This window comes from Perca fluviatilis, chromosome 15, assembly GCF_010015445.1.
Source record: "Perca fluviatilis chromosome 15, GENO_Pfluv_1.0, whole genome shotgun sequence".
Taxonomy (NCBI): Eukaryota; Metazoa; Chordata; class Actinopteri; order Perciformes; family Percidae; genus Perca; species Perca fluviatilis.
In genome coordinates this window covers 12,954,615-12,975,734 of record NC_053126.1, presented here as the reverse complement: position 1 = coordinate 12,975,734, position 21,120 = coordinate 12,954,615, and the positions used below count along the sequence as shown (strand labels likewise).

General features: G+C 41.5%; 2 protein-coding genes across 14 annotated transcripts in view; both read left to right on the top strand.

The window, feature by feature from the left end:
• sun1 (Sad1 and UNC84 domain containing 1) overlaps positions 1–2,475 on the top strand; it is a 39,522-nt gene extending 37,047 nt beyond the window's left edge. For all 8 annotated transcript variants that reach the window (XM_039825083.1, XM_039825080.1, XM_039825085.1 and 5 more), the window contains one exon: positions 649–2,475. In XM_039825083.1, coding sequence (XP_039681017.1) covers positions 649–765 — 117 coding nt within the window. In that variant the 3' untranslated portion in view covers positions 766–2,475. The remainder of the gene's footprint in view (positions 1–648) is intronic.
• Positions 2,476–2,905: 430 nt separating this feature from the next.
• iqck (IQ motif containing K) lies at positions 2,906–20,761 on the top strand. Of its 6 annotated transcripts, none has more exons than XM_039825073.1 (10): positions 2,906–2,977; positions 3,303–3,452; positions 3,535–3,662; positions 3,761–3,908; positions 5,090–5,187; positions 6,306–6,358; positions 6,654–6,731; positions 7,005–7,089; positions 16,047–16,158; positions 19,139–20,761. In XM_039825073.1, exons 2-10 carry the CDS (start codon positions 3,401–3,403, stop codon positions 19,288–19,290), a joined length of 906 nt encoding a protein of 301 aa, XP_039681007.1. In that variant the 5' UTR covers positions 2,906–2,977; positions 3,303–3,400; the 3' UTR covers positions 19,291–20,761. The 6 variants fall into 6 exon arrangements, 5 of the variants coding, with proteins under 5 accessions (XP_039681007.1, XP_039681009.1, XP_039681010.1 ...); XM_039825075.1 differs by having other exon boundaries at positions 2,914–2,977; positions 3,323–3,452; XM_039825076.1 differs by having other exon boundaries at positions 2,918–2,977; positions 3,363–3,452.
• The last annotated feature ends 359 nt before the right edge of the window (positions 20,762–21,120 follow it).

Below are 21,120 nucleotides of genomic sequence, written 5' to 3'. Positions count from 1 at the left end.
CCGATATATAATTTTTTTTTTTAACAGCTGTATACTACTAACCCTGTATGGATGTGATATGATTGAGGTCATTGTTGTATGGCCTGGCTCAGGTTAAACCCTTTGTAGAACATGAAACAAATACATACAGAGAACGAATGCCATAGAACTTTCTTTTATTGTCTAGTTCGACAGTCGGTCATAACTGAAAAAGAACATAAACTACTTAAAAGTATATATTTTTTTAGGGCTAAATTACAGGATATCGGATTGTGCATAGACTCGCATACTCGCAGGATCTTAAAAGTATTAAGTCTTAAATTTAATATTCTAAAAATGCCATAACGTCATAAATAAGTATTTTGTGTGGGTAACATTTACATTTACTTTATTTTGTATTTTTAGTTTCATGGCGTAAGAGCTCTAAACTATTTTTCTCATTTTATGTTATTAGAGTACAACACACTTAGTTATTATATTAGCATTTAAAATGTCTTAAATTCAACTTGGAGAACCCTGGGGGTACCCTGAAGATACCAGCATTTTAGGCAGTATCGGAGGCATATCCGGTACTTGTATCGGAACAACTCTACTCCTAACCTATTACAAATAAAATTCTGTTAATTGTCTGCCAGCATGTTCTTAATATTCCCCCCTCTTCTCATTCAGGAAAAGAATGACCAGGCCTTCCAGATCATCGAGGTGCGGGTGCTGTCTAACTGGGGTCATCCAGAATACACCTGCATGTACCGCTTCAGAGTCCATGGAGAACCTCGGCCTCAGTGAACCAAGCCCTACCATACACGCTCATATATGACATATCGCCCTATCTGTACATAGTTCTAGCCAACTTCTTTAAAACTGAGGGAACTTAACAGTACTCTGTGGACATTTTTGTACAAAATACGTGAAGACACTGAAGTTGTGGATTGTTAAAGGAATGTGCCCAGGCTGAATCATGAACATGTGTTTTGCATATTGAAAGGAAAGTCCTTATGGGGACTGAAAATGATCACAGAAGAAGAATAGAATCACAGAAGAAGCTAAAACTCCCATTCCCCTTTTCTTCACAAGGCCTCTTGCACTGAATCAGCCCGTGGGAGCAACTTCCACTCCTGCAGGGAGGTGGCCGCTTGAAATGGGGGATTACAGTCGATTACCATTTCCTCACACCGCCTCGGTCTTCTTTTAGTGTCTGTTCTTAATGATCTGTAATTAACTTTGATTTCCTGTTAGTCTACTTTTTCTCCAGGGTCAATGCCACTGCACCTTTTGCCTGTGATACTGTCCAGGTATGTCACTCCCATTTGTTGCTGTCAAGTCTCTGCAATGACTTTTACTGAGCTGTTTGGCCAGAGTGCAGGACTGGACAACACAACACTCACAGTGGGTGTATACCACTGGACATGTAAGGTTCACTACATTCAAGGCTCGGCATCATGCATCCACATAGCCATAACGTTTTTCTTTTGGAACTGAACATGCTGCCTACGGACAGGCTGAATGTTTCCTCAAGTGGAGGCTTGATGCAAATGATCCTTTAACTTCACAGCAACACTATATAACTGCTGACCTGAGCTCTATGTCAGGCTCCTAACTTTGTACATTAGATGAAATATGTGTATGGTTACGGATGGACTTCAGAATTAATTCTAGCATGTAACTCTTCCCGAACCATTAACTTTTTACATGCATCATGGATTTGAGTGTCCTCTCTGAAGGTTTGGGTCCTGTGCCTGGATCTCATATTACTAATGACTGACGTTGAAAGCTAAATAATAATTATTTAGCTTTCACCATCTTAGTGTAGGACGCTAAATAATATAACTACACCTATTGATGAGTGATTTGTTTTTCTTTTCTGTTTTATAAAGCGGGGCCTCTGTCTGTCTCCCTCTAGCTCAGTTCTAAACGTCCTACTCACATGGGCTCCCTCTATTCTGAAACCCAGAAGGAATGTAATCTGTATATTTCATTGTTGATAGTTGGTCATTTTATAATATCTGCTTTTATCAGTGTTCCTTTATAAAAAAAGAAAGAAATCATCCTGTCATTATCATACTTATTAATGTATTACAACCATTATTTCTACGGTTACTCATTGTGTTTTGCTTTTTTTTTCTTTGTTTTGGGGGGTTGTTGATGTCAGAGGATGCACTGCAATGACTTGTTAGAGAAATGTTTGTGGCACAGGTCTTCATAGTTTGTTTTTCAAAAATGGTGGGTGTGTGTAGTCATTAATTTTGGTTGCAAATATGGGGAAGTCTAAAATGTTATGTATAAAGAATGTTTTGTTCACAATCTTATTTATTAACAAGTCAATTAGTGACGGCAAATTATGAGTTACTGCAATGTATATTTTGTCAAACTGTTCAGTGCATTTTGGAACTATCTTGGGACTTCTTTTTTTTTAAGATAAATGGCTATTTTTGTTCAGTCATGAGATGACTTAACTGCTTTGGAATATATTCCAATAAAGACTTTAATTTTGAAGAACTTCACTGACTTTAAATAATATGACCATGACTAGAGAGATTATTATGCTCTTTATTGTAGATTAAAAATGCTTTATTTTTTAAATAACAATTCAAATCTTTTCTTTTTTTTTTCTATTTTTACTTCTTACCATACCTTACGTATTTTCTTAGATTCAAATTGTTTTGGTGTAGTGCTATGATAGCCAAAAAATGTTAAAAGGCCCGAATTAAAAAATAAACACATTTCCTTAGTTAGTCCATATCAATTTAAGGTGTTATTAACATGGTTATTAAGATATATAGCTAGGGGCTTCTTATAGGCATAGACTACAATTGGGTCGATTAAGAGTATGTATACGGGTATTTATAGCCCTCTAGCGGCGAATACCGGAACCACGGAATTAAACTCGTAGCGCTGTTATTTGGCATGATTTGAAAAATAATACGTTTAGCCTATCTTATGCCACTAGCAACGTTATCCTAATGTGTTACACTATAATTATCAGAAGTGTCGGTATCACGTACGTATAGTAACGTTGGAAAGTATGTAAAGTCGGACTCTTTGTAACGCTTATTTAAAAATATGTTCGGCGAGTATTCCAGAAACTGTTTAGAAAATCTGTTGAGTCATTTTTTTGGTTTTTCCTCTACTTTTTTGAACACCTTAGCTAGCTAGCTAGCTAGCTAAGTGCTAGTGCTAAATTGTTCCTGTTGTGTTAGCTAAATTGTCCCTTATTATCTGAGAAGAAAACAAGCTGCGTGGCGTGAGTGGCTACAGGCCGCAGCTGGACCTTATTGTATTATTTATATAGCTATGTTATGTATTGTATTATCTCCCAATGCTAGCCTACTTGATGCATTTTTAGTACACCGGAAGTCATAAGCAATACTTCCTTGGCAACCTAGCGAGTCCCTGGCAACTACTGGAGCGAACAGGCGGAATAATGGCGAAGATAATCGGAGCCAAAAAATCACTTTGGCAACAAGTGTGTGAAGGTAAGATGATGATGATGTTATTTGCGTAAGCTTTTGTGGAAACGGCGTAAAATAATGCTTTTTTTTGTTTGTTTATTTGGAGAGTATGAAGCTGAGCAGCCCAGTCCTCCCACTGCTGTGTGGACAGACAGCAGCTCAGTCAGCACCCAGCTCTCCCAGTACAGCGCCAGTACACACTCCCCAGTCTTATTCGGACTCACCACAGCCGAGGTCAGCTTATCATTCAGCTCATTCATCCCTGTGTCTTGTTAGTTTGGATCCGGTTACTCTGGGAACCTCTGGAATCTGATCATCATTGGTTTCATTAGGTGTTTGTGGACGATGATCCTCTCAGAGACTTTGACCCTCTTTGGCACCCTGCTCTCCCTGGCCACTGTGGGTTAGGAAAACCTCGTCCTCCAAGCCAGAAGTGCCCGTCAACAGCTGCAACTAGATCACCTCCACAACTACATGAGGGTAAGATGAATGGGCTTTGGCCTGCAGGGGGCAACAACATGTCATCCTGTCTGTACTACGAATGAAGATCAATATGCCCTGGATAGATTTCAGTTAACCGGCTTCACCTAACCTATCAACCGCGGCATAAACTGTGTCACGACGGTAGTTAAAAACTAGTTACATTAACTAGTATTATTTAGCTGACGCTTTTATCCAAAGCGACTTACAATTGCTATGTATGTCAGAGGTAAGACTCCCCTGAAGCAACTAGGGGTTAAGTGTCTTGTTCAGGGCCAGATTGGTTGCTGTATCGTAGTGGGAATCGAACCCAGGTCTCCCACACCAAAGACATGTGTCATATCCACTGCGCAATCACCACCCAGTGTACTTCAACCAATCCAGCGGCGCACGCGTTCACATAAAAGAGGCGGTGTTTGGTCACAGCATGACCAATCGCAAACATCTACCAGAGCCGCACATTTTAAATAAGAAGAGCAAACTATAATTCTACATAAATATGATGAACAGACACGGTTTCACAGGCAAAACGCAATACAGTCGCTGCTTCCTAAAACCGGAAGGAAAGCTGGCGAAAAAATAGCCAACGCTGTAAATCACAACGCTTTATCAATATCACTTCCCATCAGTCAGGCACAAGATCTGACCATAATTACACTTGTGCTTTCCATAAGCTCTTTTTGCTTTAGCCTTTTATTTCAGTTGCAACCCCGGCAGTGGAAGCGATCGTGAGAGCAATTAAAAATATAAAAACATAATTCAAGCCGATGTACGCATTGGCAACACACGGCTCAAGAAGCCGACAAATAGCCTATATGTAATTCCCTCCGTTGAAAATCTATATCTTAAATAAAAATACCCATCGGGGAATGTTAACGGGGTTGTGGGTCTCTACATTTTATTTAACTTTTATGAGCGCACACCTCTCTCTCCGCGCACTGAGCTCCGGATCTTCTAGAACGGTGACGCGCTTATCAATCGAGTATTGATCGGTCAGTAGGCGGTGCTTTAACACCGATTGATCTCTAATCTCCAACATAACCGTCGTGGTACAGAAAACCCTGGGTTGAGCCTGAAGTTACCTCATTAACGCCAAATCTTGCTTCGTAGTAACAGGCCTAGGTGCTTATTTATATTGTTTGTATATCTTTATTATCGTTTGTTTGTTTGTGGTCTGTCAGGTCCTGTCAAACGTTTTTTGGAGAGGAAAGTGTTTCCAGTGTTGTTGCCTGGACTGGAGGCTTTGCTGACAGAAGCCCAGAAACATGGCTGTTTCGAGGTCTGAATTTCTTCTAATAAACATCTAACTAATAAAGAAACTACAGGCGGCCAATGTTGTTAAAATGACCACAGATGTTTGGTTGCATTATCCGTTTAGATAAATGGGATAACGTGTACATCATTTACTCAAGTACTGTGATTACGTAAATGTTATAGGTACTTGTACTTCACTGTTTCTGTTTTCTTCTACTTTATTCTTTAAACTATCCACTACAACTTAGATGACATTTTTACTTCACCACATTTATTTCACATAGCAGTTATTAGTTACTTCCCTAATTAAGATTCTAAACACAAATCATACAATGCAATACATTGCTATAATATATTAAAGGACAATTCCTGCGCAAAATGAACCTAGGGGTTAATAACACGTGTACCGAGTCGACCGTTCTCTGGGATCTGTTTTCATTTCTTTTTACTTTACCCGTGCCCCGACGACTAGCTTTATAAGCTAATCAGCGGTTTGTGCTTTCTTGTTTCAAGCTAGAGACACGTTCGTTTAGCATGAAAACATATCCCAGAGAACGGTCGACTTGGTACACGTGTTATTAACCCCTAGGTTCATTTTGCCCCGGAATTGTCCTTTAAATTACCCAGTAGTATGTGTAGCAATATAAACTCATTTCACCTTGACCAAATACAGCAGTAAAATGCTTACACATCACTGCATCAGTAACATTAATCCAATAATATAATCCACAAAAATATAAAATTGACAGGAGCCAAAATGAGGACATTTGAGTACATTTTGCTGATAAGATGTCTGTTCTTGTGGCCGGGTTGGTCAGCGGGTAGAGCAGGCGCACGTATATTTAGAGGTTTATGCCTCAACGCAGAGGTCCAGGGTTCGACTCTGACCTGTGACAATTTCCTGCATGTCTTCCCCCTCTCTCTCCCCTTTCTCACCTCGTCCATTAAAGGCGGAAAAACCCCAAAAATTATCTTAAAAAAAAAGTCTGTGCTTTTACTCAAGTAAGATTTTGAATGCAGGACTTTTACATGTAATGGAGTATTTCTACATTGTTATATTGTTACTTTTACTAATGTAATAAGTATAAGTAGGGCTGAATACTACTTCTGCGTGATGCATGGCATTGATCTTTTGTGTTGCAGAAGAAAAAAACCACATTTAACCCATGCGACTTCCTGACTGAGTGGCTCTACAAGTAAGAACACACACACACACACACACACACACAGCGCTCTCTCTCCACTGTATATTACTCATCTCACCCCATCAATTCCCTCAAATGTTATATTTTAAGTGCTGCATGCAAAACAATTGGGTTTGTGTCATGTTTTTTTTTCGTTCTCTCTCTCTCTCTCTCTCTCTCTTCTTTTCTCTTTTTTTTTTTTTTTTTTTTTTTTTTTTTTTTTTTTTTTTTCTTTCTCTCTCTCTCTCTCTCTCTCTCTCTCTCTCTCTCTCTCTCTCTCTCTCTCTCTCTCTCTCTCTTTCCTTAGCCACAACCCCCGCAGGCGAGAACAGGTTCCAGTGAACTTTCATGACATCCCTTTTGTCCAACATTGGCTCAGCATGCAGTGAGTGTCTCCCGGACCTGTTACCTGTCTAGCTGTTACGTGCAAATTCATTGTTTGTCAAGAAATGAGACACATTTGTCTTTGGCCTTTTGAAGATCCATGGTCACCATATTGCTGTATCTAAAGTATTAAACAAACATTAATTTCAAGCAAATACTAACATTTAACACACTAACATGCTCATTCACAGATACAAGCTGCATCTTTTTATACACCCTCCTGTTTTGTCTCTTGACATATATATTCTCTCTTTCTTTCTCTCTCTGTCTTCAGTCCCAGGCCTCCCATCCCTCTGTTTCTACTGCTGAGCAAGCATCAGGCTGCTCTGCTCATCCAGGCTTTCTGGAGGGGATACAAGGTACACTGGAACACTGGAAATGACTCGAAGAAAAATGGTGTTTGCAGGCGTTCTGTCCAAAAGTATATTAAAGGACTGGGTCTAGGATTGCAGACAGACAAAGGTGGAAGAAAATGTCCTTCATTGGCTCAGCAGAGGTCCTAAAAGTCTTAAAATATGGAAAATAAAATTAAACATATAAAGTCTAAGAAAATCAGGTACATTTCAAATTAAAAGCCTGGAAGAAAAACCTATTACTTGACATATTTACACATAACTTTAGCTATGCCTGGATGGGCTTGTCAAGCTGGCCAACACTAATTACCACCTCCCAGACTTTGCAGATTGATTTAAGAAGTTACAGAGTGGAAAAAAATTGGGATATTGAAGTAGAAGGCTTGAAGGAACCCTGCAATTACCCCACACACCACAGTGAGCCTGCCTGTCTGTGTGTGTGTGTGTGTGTGTGTGTGTGGGTCTGTTATCCGAACAAACAATACTGTAGGCGCCCTCCTGCGTGTGCATTGGCCCACAGTGAGATCTTGTTGTATAATCCCATCCCGCTGAAAAGCCCCTCTTCCACAGGGACTGCAGTTCCATTCAGCAGCTTGATTATGTCATCAGTGATGCCAGGACTTAATTCCTTCCTGTGTGGGCGTTGTGGTCTGAAGTACTGTGTGCTTTGATATAAATAGACACTACCAGAGGCAAACGGCAACAGTTTCTCCACACTCGCACACAAATAAACCCAGTCTTGTATGCTGTAGGGATGTAAGCAAGGGTCATGTTTTTGTTTGTTTCGACAGAAGCGCTTACTTTTTCATTTCTCATCCTCCTCTTATCCGTGCTTGTGGGAGGATTCAGCTTCAGTGTTGCTGCACAAACCATTGAGAGGGAAATATGCCAGCTGTGCTGTCATGTAGAATTAGATTATGTTTGAATGATCTGAACATTTTTTGTATGTAGTTGAATTTATGGTTGTGTGCAAGAAAAGATGTACTGAATGTGTCTGCATGCATCCATGTTTGGGCTACTTGTGCACCAGCAGGGGGCAACACTTCCTCTTCTATTTCTGCAACAACAAAAAGTCTTACTGGACTCTGCTCTGCTCACATGAGGTGGCAGCAGTGAGCTGGCTGCTTGTCACTCCCTCACTTTGTTTACCCTGAACTAAGAGAGGTTCAGTAGGGCTGCTGATAGCACTGCAGCCCAGCAACCCCAAGGGATTTAGAGGAAGAGACATTGCCAGAAAGAGACAGTAGTGAGAGAGTCAGAGGATATATATGGGAGGATGAAGCTCAAGCTATGTTAGGAACATTTTCAGATGGATGAAAAAAGGGAGGAGAGAGGCAAGATGATGTTGCAGAGTGGCTTTGGATTAGGAATGGGGCATGGTGGAGGGAAATGCAGCTTTGTAGCAGCTAAGAATAGGTAGAGAGATGGAGCCTCAGAGAAGCACAGGGAGGCTGTGAACACAGCACAATTAGGGTTTGAAGTTGAGGGTCTGCGTCTTAAGATCATGACTTATTCAAGGTACACAGGGTGGAGATATTTTGGGTAGGCACTAAGTCCTGACAGGCATTGTATGGTGTCACGCCTGCTGTTACCTTGGCTCGAGAAAAACCGCAGTTAACAGCTCAGTGGGCAGCAGAGCAGAGACAAGGACATCAGCACAAGTCATCTGTGAAGCACTGACGCACTGTAAAACTTTATTAGTTTCTTTGTCACCATTTGTGTCTGTGTACGCGAGAATGTGTACATACTCAAATAGCATGTGATAATTCAATATTATCATTTATTATCTCCCATTTAAGAATGTATTCTTGGGCGCCCAGTTAGCACAGTTGGTAGAGCGGGCGCCTATATATAGAGGTTTACTCCTCGACGCAGCGGCCCCGGGTTGGACTCCGACCTGCGGCCCTTTGTTGCATGTCATTCCCCTCTCTCCCTCCCCTTTCATGTCTTCAGCTGTCCTGTCAAAGTAAAGGCTGAAAATGGCCAAAAAATTATCTTAGGAAAAAAAGAAGTATTCTAACAAAACTCTCCCATCAAGGAATCAATATCAGGCTACATTTCACCATCATCTGTTCTTATTTTTAAGTGCTTGAGATGAGGGTTTAATAGGATTATGGGATTTTGCTATAGAAAATCAAAAAAAATCATTTGATTCAGTTTTCAGTTTTTTTTAATACTTAACTAAATATTGTAACTTTATCCAAATTGCACACCTCTACTTTCATCAATATACTCACTCAACACACCCTCTCTTCCCCCCTCACTCTTACACTCTCTGCTGTTATATAACCTGCCTAATGCAGCGCTGACTGATTTGAGTGTGTGTGTGTGTGTGTGTGTGTGTGTGTGTGTGTGTGTGTGTGTGTGTGTGTGTGTGTGTGTGTGTGTGTGTGTGTGTGTGTGTGTGTGTGTGTGTGTGTGTGTGTGTGTGTGTGTGTGTGTGTGTGTGTGTGTAAGTTTGTAGAAAGACAGACTGAGGGTGACTATTTTTGTAGCTTGGAATTTTTTTCCTCTTTTAACCTTTTTCATCAAACATATTGAGGAATGAAGAAGGACACACACGCACACACACACACACACACACACACACACACACACACACAAACTCACATCTATGACCCAGACAATGCGATTGAGTGCTCTTGTTTCTCTCACATACAACTATGAAGAGCTGCTAGGTCTAAACATATTACATAATCTTCTTTACACTGTGTGCCTTAGCCTAACACTAATCCATTCATCTATGTAATGCACACGTATGTACATGCACACACACACACACGCTACTAATAACTAAGGCTCTCTCAGGCCTGGTCAGCTGAGTCGAGTAATGTGGCTGCTTTGTAATAAATAGGCACACACTGTGGTTGGCCTTTTCCTGGCCACAGCAGCGCACTGTCCTGTGCAGCATAGCCCTGTCTAACCTCACCCAGCATAGTATTCTGTATAAAGTCTAACTCAGGTGAGACAAGATGTTTGGGATTGTTTTTCTTGTTAAAGCTTATGATCTGTTATCAGATTTTATTCTATGGTTTATTTATTTGTTTATAAAAACGTAAAGGAATTAGTTTAACATTTTGGGAAATACACTTATTTATCTTCTGGCAGAGAGTTAGATGAAGGATCAATACCACTGTCATATTTGTCTAGTAAATACAAAGCTACAACTAACGGGTGGTTACCTAAACTTAGCATAAGTCTTGAAGGAGCGGCTGATCCATATGCAAATGAAATGTCTGTTTGCAATATCATTTTACTAAAGATTGTTATAGTTTAACTGAACGAATCCTGAGTATTCATTTCCTGGTCTGCCTTTCAACGAACACAAAATTAAAGGGGAAAACGTGAGAAGTGACCGGTGAAGTCAAAAAGACTCTGTAGAATCGGTCGCATCTTTTCCTACAAGACTGAAAACAGAGGGAATCAGCTACTGTAGCCTGGCTCTCTAGAAAAAGTGTAAAAATGACAATTCACTTTACCGAACAGACACAAGAGTGGTATCGATCATCTCATCTACTGTAACTCTCCACAGAAAAGTAATTTTGCATGGTCATTTCTGTGACAAAACTACGCATACGTACATTATAATTTGGATTGGTATTTGAATTGTATAACGTCTTGTTTCTGAGGGTAACAATGCACAAAAAATAATATAATAAAAATAATAAGTCATAGTTTTTATCCTTTGGTTAGTAATTTTGAATAAAAATATTGTTACAGTCCCAACATGTCTGAGGAAAGTCTTCTTGGGCTAGCAGGCCCGGTTATTGTCAAAAAGTAGGACACTGAATTCTGAGTGTATTCAACATGCTGTAAACTAATAGAGCTGTTTGAAAGACTCTTTCTCACATATATACACACACACACACACCAGTGTTTCCTCTATGTTGATTTGACCGTGGCGGCCCCCCACGGCAACATTTCTACCCCCCGCGGTATCAGAAATAGGGCTGCATTGTTAGAGTGCATGTCGGAGAATAGCGTGGATACTTTACTCGGCAGAAAAAGGGAGAAAGGAAATAAAGAGACGCTGACCGGATGATAAGCCAGTTGAGATCGTGTGTGTACGTCTTTGAGAACTGTAAGGCCGGTTACACAGTGGACGCGTTGCGCGTGGCGTGTCAGCCGCGCGTGTCAGCCGCGTGGCGTGTCAGCCGCGTGGCGTGTCCGTTTATATTTCGGCTCCCATGTTAACAGGTTAGAGCTTACACACTGCCGGCGTGAGACGCGTGCCTGCTAGAAATAGAACCGATGCCTATTTTTCACGCGAGACGCGAGCGTGTTGGAAGCGTTTCCAGGCAAAATAGAATAGGTAAATATGTTTATATGTCATTTAGACACGAATACATATTAACAAATGACATGTTGATGTTTGAAAGCCTCTAGGTTTTGATATAAATGCAGATATATGAATGTCATTTTTTTATAAATCGATTTTCTAATATTGCACCAGTCAATACAGAAATATTCTGTAGCCTATTTTGCCGTCAATACTACTGACGTTGCCTTTGCTGTAATCAAATCAGTATATATTTATGTTTAACATGGTATTTAATGTTATCAATGGGAAACATCCATGTGTCCAGACAAGGCTAGCAGCAGCAGCGCAGCGGTAGACACGTTTCTGGTGTGTAAAGACAGACAAAATCCACGCAACAGAAACGCCACGCTCACGCCACGCCTGCAGTGTGTAACCGGCCTTAGTTGTATAACTTATGTTGTCAGTTCATTTAAACCTGGTCTTGTAAATTTAAATTTAGTTAACTGGTGATTTTCATTGTTTGTATTCTTCACCTGCTAGATAAATTGCACGTGGCTGTTGATTCGATAGTGATTGCTGAACGCCCTTCCTCACGTTTGTATTTTAGGTGCATTATTTACATGCTGAGGTAGTTACACTGCATTAAGATAATGTAATTAATAGTGGGTTTATTGTTATTTGCTACAGAATGCTTAGCCTATATGTCAAGATCAAAGTTGGCCTATATAGTAACTAAAAAAATACTGTTCAATCACAACAGAAAATATGCCTCAATGTGTGTGAGAATAGAGGTGAATAAATATATTTGTTTGTGTTGCAGCAAAGCGTCAGTTCCATTTCATGGGGGGGTTCGGACCTGCCCCCACTGCTAAAACAAATCCTAAAGGAAACACTGCACACACACACACACACACACACACACACACACACACACACACACACACACACACACACAAACCCAATGCAACGAGCTGTAGAATCAACAGCAGAACTAGGTCTGTGATTCCAGCTGAATGATCTGTGGTCAGTGATAGATGAATGGTTTGAATTGAGCTCCAGTGTTAAGTCAGTCACAGGGTCACGTGCGGTGACACTCATGCAGAAAATATGTCACAGCCACTCAGGACGTCCAGAGCCGGTGGCTCTGCTTCGTCCTCACTTCCCCCTTCCTGGAAAAGGGCTGTAGGGGCACGCTGTCCCCGAATAGAATAGAACTAGAAGACTGGTCATAGCATGAAAGGCCTAATCTGGTAGTCATTATATCTGTAATATCCACTATAATCTGTAATATAGAGAGTATTTAGGTCTAAGTGTTCTTACAAAGGACAGTAGGTTCACACTGCAACCACTTACAGGGTCTGAGTGTACAAAGGCATGAGTCAGATCACAGGTTGCCCAGCTGGCTAAGCCTCGATGGAAGGCCAACAAAAAGATGATTGATGGGTTGAGTTGTGAAGTTTGGTGAGCAGCCTGTCAGTGCGGCTGATGATGTGACTGCAGCCAGTTCCTCCAAACAGAAGCCATTGTGCTGCTGCAGAGTGTGAGACTGAGGAGAGGAGCTTGGTCTCACAGGCAGCTTGAAAGGCTGTGCAGCAGGATTGACGTGTGTGTGTGTGTGTGTGTGTGTGTGTGTGTGTGTGTGTGTGTGTGTGTGTGTGTGTGTGTGTGTGTGTGTGTGTGTGTGTGTGTGTGTGTGTGTGTGTGTGTGTGTGTGTGTGTGTGTGTGTGTGTGTGTGTGTGTGTGTGTGTGTGTGTGTGCAAGAAGGCGTAGTGTGCACAGTTTGTGTGGTACATGCATTTCAGTGGGTACGTGGTGAGTAGGGGGGGGGTTCTGCTTGTGCTGCTGTCTTTGAGAGATGGAAGAGGATGAAGTCCCTCTTTAGTGTTTGTGCTTATATGTTATTTTCTATATATGTGTGTGTGTGTGTGTGTGTTTTCTTGTGGTTGTCCTTTTGCATGTCAAATATATAGTATGCAGCCTTGCAATGTAACTCTGACCCTCTGGTCCCTTTAATCCCAATCTTCAATGCGATCACAGCAACGCGATACTATGTTATCAAAAGCTCATTAATGATTCAAACCAGGAAAAGTAGACACACACACACACACACAACAACAACACAGAGTCCTTGATGCACTCAAGTCAAAACAATACCTCAGCCCTGCTAATCAGCTGTAATGATGCACACAGACAGGCTTCAAAAACACACACACACACACACACACACACAAACACACACACACACACACACATACACAATTTCAGTACTTTGTCTCCTGGTTTCAAAGAGTCAGCTTTCTAAGAACTGAGACTATAGATTTTGTCTTTGTGTGTGACACATTGCAAGGCATTCTCTCAGGGGTCCCACATCGGTGTAATATTTCCGTTGTTAGCAGTAGCTGGCAGCAAAAGAAGAAAAAGAACTGGAGGTAAAAGGTTTCTGCAGGACACCAATGGAAAGTGACAGAGTAGAAATGGCCACACAGACACAAATAGACACACAACACGAGCGATGGTGAGCATACACGACAGACTCCAACCCCCCACTCCTCTCACCCCTCATTTCCATTTCTATGGTTTGCTCCCATCAGCAGAGAGGCTGTTGCAACACTGTGACACCCGGTGAATTAACTATTGGAGCCCGCTAGTCTTACCCATTCCTCAACCCATCGCCAGGCTTATATAACAGGCCCACTTTCGTACCCACTGCTAATAGCAACACTATAGTCGCCATTCAAGCGGTCAAATGGAGAGGGAGGAGTAAGAGGAAAACAAGATTGGGGAGAGGTGGGAGAGAATACAGAGTAGAGAGGAGAGATGAAACATCGATGTGCTGGAGAATGAGGGGAGAATAAGGGGTTGGTATGAGAGATTACTTTTTGTCTAAAGTTAAGTGTGAGGAGAGGGAGAGGCACAACTGGCTACTGAAGGAGAAGATAGGGAAGACAAGGGAGGAGTAAAAGGAAGGAGAAGGAGGCCAAGTTAGTGGGAGATGAGGAGGAGGAGATAAAGAAAGGAAGGGAGCGTTAGCTCTTCAGGGACATTTTCTGTTCATCTAAAACAGCAAGTCTGTTTAATAATCTCTTAGGAAAGCCAGCAGCACACGGACACAAACAAACAACAACTGAAAGGGGTTTCCTCCGAGAACAAATTCATAACTCATGCTGGCTACAGAGACAGAGAGTAGAATCCGAGACAGCTTATTAACATGAATCTGCAGCAGAATCTGACCCATTTACCCATCAATGTGGACACCGATGCACAAACACACTCAGCTATACGTCTTAACACTTCATTACTTTCAACAGTGACATTTGTTCTCTGCAGGGTCCTTTCAGACATCGTTTCCACAATATAGCTCAATACTGCAGTGTGCTATATCATTAACTTAAACGTTTAAATAACACACTGAGACACACACACAACACACACATGCCTTAATATATGTTCTTCACTATGTTATGCAAATGTGTTGCATCAAAGTTAAAGATGAAATTCATAACTTGGCTTATGTTAAAACTGTAACAATAATAATAATAAAGCTTATTTTTACAGCACCTTTGAAAACATGGGACAATCCATATATCAACATTTCAGCACTTTAATTATATAATAAAAATATATAAAGAGAACTAGAAGGTGTTTGGTGTTTTAAGCCCCCAACGTCGTCTTCCAGGCAGCGCTGCCAGGATGGCACTAGGATTAAGCAATGGTTAGGGTTAAGGTTAGGGTTAGGTGCCTTGAAGTCCGCGGTTGCAGCGCTGCCTTGAAGTCAACGTTGGGGGCTTAAAACACCATCGAGCGAACTAGAAGGGCACTCTGAGAGCACAGTCCTCCGCCAAGGCATGCCCTATTTCAGAATGTTAATGCAGAGTGAATTTTCAGTCAGGAACACATTTTTTTGATTATTCTGACACCACATCAATACAGCACATATGCTCTCAATCTCGCAACGTTAACAAAAGTGAAAAACAATTTGTGTATCTTCCCCATGATTCTGATCTGATCCAAAATTTAATGGGTTCTTCCTGTGCCAATAATAAGATTAAAAAGAGTAAAGTAAACAACAATAAAACTGATTATACATATGAAGGAAAAGTAAAACATTAATTAATAAAATGCTTCTTTTCAAAGATGTTACTGATTCTGTATAAGCCTGAGATTCTCATGCAGGCATGTGCAGAGACAACGGAGCATGTAATGGCATGTTTGTTAAGTTGTTTCACCCTGTTGTTGTTGTTAGAACACACAGTAAAGATATTTACAATTTACCACGTAATATGAGCACAAATTATATTATATACAGAAGGTGAGAGCATAAGCGTTGTCAGCTGGACAGACCGTGACAGATGACCTGGCAATAGCAGAGTATGAAGAGGTTGTGGTGCCTCCAAACACAGTAAATGAGCCACTTTTAGTGTTTAACCACCAGACAGTATAACAAAATGATTTATTAACTAAATAACATATTGGACACTCTAAATGGACAAGACTAGCAGCTAACTAGCACTGATTAGCTTACAGCTTAATTAAGCTATTGATGATATTTGCTGATGTGAATTCATGCATGAGCTGCGTTTGCACGTGTGCTTTGTTGTGTGTGTGTGTGTGTGTGTGTGTGTGTGTGTGTGTGTGTGTGTGTGTGTGTGTGTGTGTGTGTGTGTGTGTGTGTGTGTGTGTGTGTGTGTGTGTGTGTTATAGATCAGGGCACGCCCAGATGTGCAGGAGCTGCGCCAGTGGCAGAAAGAACTGAGAGAGAACAGTGACATTGCCAAAACTGTCGAGCAGTTCTGGGCCCAACGAGAGAGCAGAGGTGCGAGCACACACACACACACACACACACACACACACACACACACACACACACAATTATATACTCCCATGGTATCACTGAATGCCAGGCCTCAGGCTCGCTGACAACACAATACCATTGATTTTGAATTTTCTCATGTGGCCAATAGGAAGGCATAATGCCAACACATGTTAGCATTCACACAGCAGGCTACAGTGCATATAAATCAACCCATACAGTACTGTGCACACCAATATACTGTGCACAGTACAGATACACACACACACACACACACACACACACACACACACAATTGCAGAGATATAGTATTCATCCCAATGAGGCATTGAAGTTAAAGCAGAGAGATGAGGAGTGCAGTGACACAGAGAAAGAATGAGGACAGAGAAAGAGACTGGGAGAGTCACTCGGAGAAAGTGAGAGAAGATTGAAAGTGAAGGAGAGAAAGAAAATGTCTGGAGGGCTCAGGGTGTTTTTGAGTGACAGAGAGATAGACCAGAAGATGGAGACTGGGAATACTTATATACACATGATTTACGTAGCAAGAGGGAGGGAGATGAAGAAAGAAAAGTTCACAGACCTAGTTCTGCTGTTGATTCTACAGCTCTTTGCATTGTGTGTGTGTGTGCGCGCACGCACGTGTACTGTATGCACACATGAAGGCTAGAGCAGGTAAGAATGCAGTCCCATGTTTCTCCTCTTACATCAACAACGAAGATCAAATCTTCGAAATACCTGCAGACATTCCCGTCAGCTTCAGCTGTACTTTGTGTTTTGTGCCAACTACCAAATGTTGGCATGCTAACATGCTAAACTAAAACGATGAACATGGTCAACAAAACACCTGCTAAACATCAGCATATTAGCATATGAGCATGTTAGCATGCATGCGTTAGCATTTAGCACAAAGTACAGCCCCACAGAGCTGTTTGCATGACTGTAGACACAAGTATTGTTTAGTACGCTATATTTATTTTATCATGTCTCAATAGCTAATAACTTTCCACAACAGGCTGACTGCACCGGACACACCTCAGTTTCCCACCAGAATCTCTTGAAGAGCTACAAAGTCGGGTGATGATAGTTTGCTACGAATGACCCCTTTCACATTCAAGTAATAATGTGATCCAACCATCCAAAAATATTGACTATACATATAGCTGCTTTAAATGAATGTGCGTATATATGATGACAACCACCTACACCAACTGCACACTAAAAGCTGGGCTTCGTAGCATCTCTGTTTTTGTCTCGCACAAACAATGACACCACCATAAACACAGGTTTCTTCCACACTGACACATTCCACACAACAAAGGCGCTCACTGCAGCCGCGGCAGGCCGACGAACATTCTTCCGCCGGGGTGCCACAGCCACGCTGTGCTGCTGCTGCTACTGCACCACTACTGCTGACCTGACATTTTAACAGGGGGCCTGTGTGTGTGTGTGTGTGTGTGTGTGTGTGTGTGTGTGTGTGTGTGTGTGTGTGTGTGTGTGTGTGTGTGTGTGTGTGTGTGTGTGTGTGTGTGTGTGTGTGTGTGTGTGTGTGTGTGTGTGTGTGTGTGTTTATGTGTGTGTGTGTGAACAAGAGTTCCCAGACTGTCCTGAATGGAAGCCATTTTCTGACCTCTTTAACAGAATCTGAAATGGATGAGATGGAGGGAGAAGGATGAGATAAAGGCAGGCAGGGAGGAGAAGAGATTGGTGCTGAAGTTGCTGCTTTTGACTGTTGTTTGGGATGTAAGGAAGCAAGCACTGCCCCCCAGCACTGACAGACAAATGACCCATGTTTGGGACTGAGGCTGTGGTAGAGAGAGGGTGAGTGAGGGAGAGAAATTATTCAGGGAAGCCCCCTCCCTACTGTATACATGCTCTTTTAGTCGATCCAGCAACAGCTGCACTCGTCTCATTTGACCCGAGGAGACCAGCAAGCGATACCTATTCTGCCATTTCATGTTTCGCAGCCTGAAATCAGAATTAGTCGGAGGCAGAGAAAGAAACAAAAGGGGAAGATCAAAGTAACCCAGAGAGCAGACACACTATGATACTTTAAGGTCAAGAAGTCACAGCACATTGGGCAGGTGCAGCTCTCAGCAGCTCATGAATCACTGCATGACTGTCCTTGACTGTAGCCTGACATGTGTACCGTCACTCCAACTGCTGTTAAAACAGAGTGGAACACCTATCCTTCCAACGGTGATAATAGTAATAAGTAATTAAAATGGCATTCATGTTGTTGTCAATAGTATGGAATTTAACAGTTAAATACTGTGAATGTGTCAATTGCAGTTAATTGTACCCATGTCTGGCACAAATTACATTGTGCATTTGTATTACCTTCTATTACAAAGGGCCTCCACACTATATTTATAAATGACACATTTTTAAAAGTATGAGTCCTGGCATCTGCAACAGAGAAATGTATTTTAGATGAAAAGATATAGGAGATAAAAAAGGGTACTAAGGAGCTGGATCAGTTCAGATGCTACAGATGGTATCGATGCACCTCAAAGAGTTTTCAAAACCACAGTTGCAGTCATTAGCTTCTAAATAAAGCAAAACAACGTTCACTACCGTCATTTACAATCTTTATGTGGTTCTTGTTGAGCTATAAATATAGCAGTCTATTCATCATAGCTTCACTTCCATAATGTCAAAGCCATTGCCTTTTAGTGGCAGATAACAGAAGGCCACCACAATAGCCTTGCAGCTGTCAGTGAGAACGTGCCAGTAACCGGCTGATCGTTAAACAGGTTTCAACCCAGACATTCTTATTAAAATATTGTTTTCTATCAATTTTGATTGGTAATAGCAGAACTTAAATTTTTCAGCAACTAATCGTTTTATGTCTTCAAACACAAGCATAATGTACTTACCAAAAACAGGAGACTCACAGTACAAAAATAATAATGTAATATGGTCTGCTTGCAACAATGACAACTAACTTGTTCATATTAAGGATGCAGTTCTTGTTTGTCTCCAGTGGGCTCTGCCATGACAGATCTTCCAGAAAGCCCCCAGCCCACCGACGTGGATGTGTCCATCCAGGTGGTTCCCCCCACCCCCCAGAGCACCGTGGTCCACAGCCCCCAGATGACCCCTGAGGGCAGTGAGTGGCTGACCTCCAGCCTGTGAAGTGTGGAGAAAATGGCCTCCACACCATCACCAACTGATTTCCTGCCTGTATCTGTGCATGGTGACAAATCCCTGACTGCAGCGTCTCCTTCTTTACTAGGAACTCAAAGCCTGAGCTAGTCTAGTGGCAACTGAGATCATTGGCTCCGTGAACTATGTTTCTTTTGGTGTTCAAACTCCGTTAGGTTGATGTCAAACTGACCAAAGTGATCAGTCAAACAAGCCATTAAAAACGCCTGTAACCAATTGGATATGGCCAGGCAGGGATTTATGGTCTGAGATTTGTGTCTAATTAGTTGATTGCTTTCATTGCCTTTGATGGATCACTTCCCTTCATGAGTCTCACCCGACAAATGAACGGCATATACAATAGTACGGTTCACATATTATTAGTAGTCAGGAGTGAAGCCTCCTGTGACCGACTTTATATTTCCTTGCAGCACCTCTACCTAATAGCTCACTGGAAGATAACCAAATAGTATTTCCTTGACTTGTTATTTCCTTTTTACTTATCAATACATATCACTCTACAAAAAAGGTTATAGCATTTCCATTCAGGCCAGGAAGTGAGGCCAGAGTGAAAGGCGAGTCAGTGTGCAGAGCAGCACTTTCTATCCTGTTTATCAGGAAAAGGAAAGTACACTGTCAGAGAAACGGAATTAAAAAAAGAGTTTTAAAAAACATCACTGAGATCACTGGTGGGTGATTGACAGCTATCTGACAGAGCAGCAAACAGGAATATAATATTTCTCCTCAGATATCCTCCTAATATATTATAATCTCCTTGGAGCTTACTGTTTTACAAATGATCATAACCCTGTTGTATATGTCCTGACACTATGTGGATTGAATGTTGGCTTCAGTAATGCAAGTTGAACATTATAGCATATTTATATAGCCTATATATTTTGGAAAAGCAGCTTAATATCATAGAGGGAAAAAAACAAACTTGTTACAAATAAATGAATAGTATATAGGCTCGGCCTAATATAAAAAAAAAGTCCACTCATTAACACGCCATTAAATACCAACATCACAATAAATACATTTACATTCTCACTATCATACACATTTTACACTATGATGGTTTCCTTCAGTGTTGTTTGTGTATTTTGTACATGCTGTATTATATTTTTGTGTATTCTTACATGACAGCAGAGTTGGAATATGTATATATTTTTTGGGTGTTTTACAAGCTACTAAATTGATACTGCTAAAGGTGAGACATTTTGTGTCGTGCCTGATGAATCCATCGCCTTCAGCTGTCTTTTTTTTTTTGCCTGGTAGCATTCAAACGCTATCTTGAATGTTACGTATCAGCCATGGAAAGTTCATGAAATTTGATTAGCAAACATATAAATATTCAGGATAAAAAGACTGCATGCTGCTCAACTGCAATACTATTTTCTCCTGCAGGTTATTACTGTCTTCTCCTGTCTATGTGTCAATTAAACTGAGTGAATAAAGTGCACTCCTGGTATATTTCCATTACGTACCTGAGAGGATACTTCTGGTTTCCCCTCCAGTGTCTCTGCAGAGCAACGAGGCGGTGGCCTTGTGATGGACGGCTTTCCTGACCATCCCAGTCACTGATGCACACAACCGCACAGTGAGGCATGCAGAGGGTCATGTATCTCCCATTGCAGGTATGTGGATGCCTGGCAGACAGCTGCCATTGGGCGAGGTGATAAAACGGCACATTTCTTTCTGGGGACATCTGATAGTGCAGCCAGCTCCGCAGAGTCTTGCAGCACTGGCCCCGACTGAAACTGGATCACAGCAGCACCAGGCTGTCAGAGCAAAGCCTCAAAACAACTGGTTCTGGGCTGC

Bases quoted from the DNA above. Each gene is read 5' to 3' on its own strand.
- iqck (XM_039825073.1), top strand. From the start codon at position 3,401: ATGGCGAAGATAATCGGAGCCAAAAAATCACTTTGGCAACAAGTGTGT. The intron at 3,453-3,534 runs GTAAGATGATGA...GTTTATTTGGAG, and splicing joins TTGGCAACAAGTGTGTGAAG to AGTATGAAGCTGAGCAGCCC. The intron at 16,159-19,138 runs GTGCGAGCACAC...GTTTGTCTCCAG, and splicing joins GGCCCAACGAGAGAGCAGAG to TGGGCTCTGCCATGACAGAT.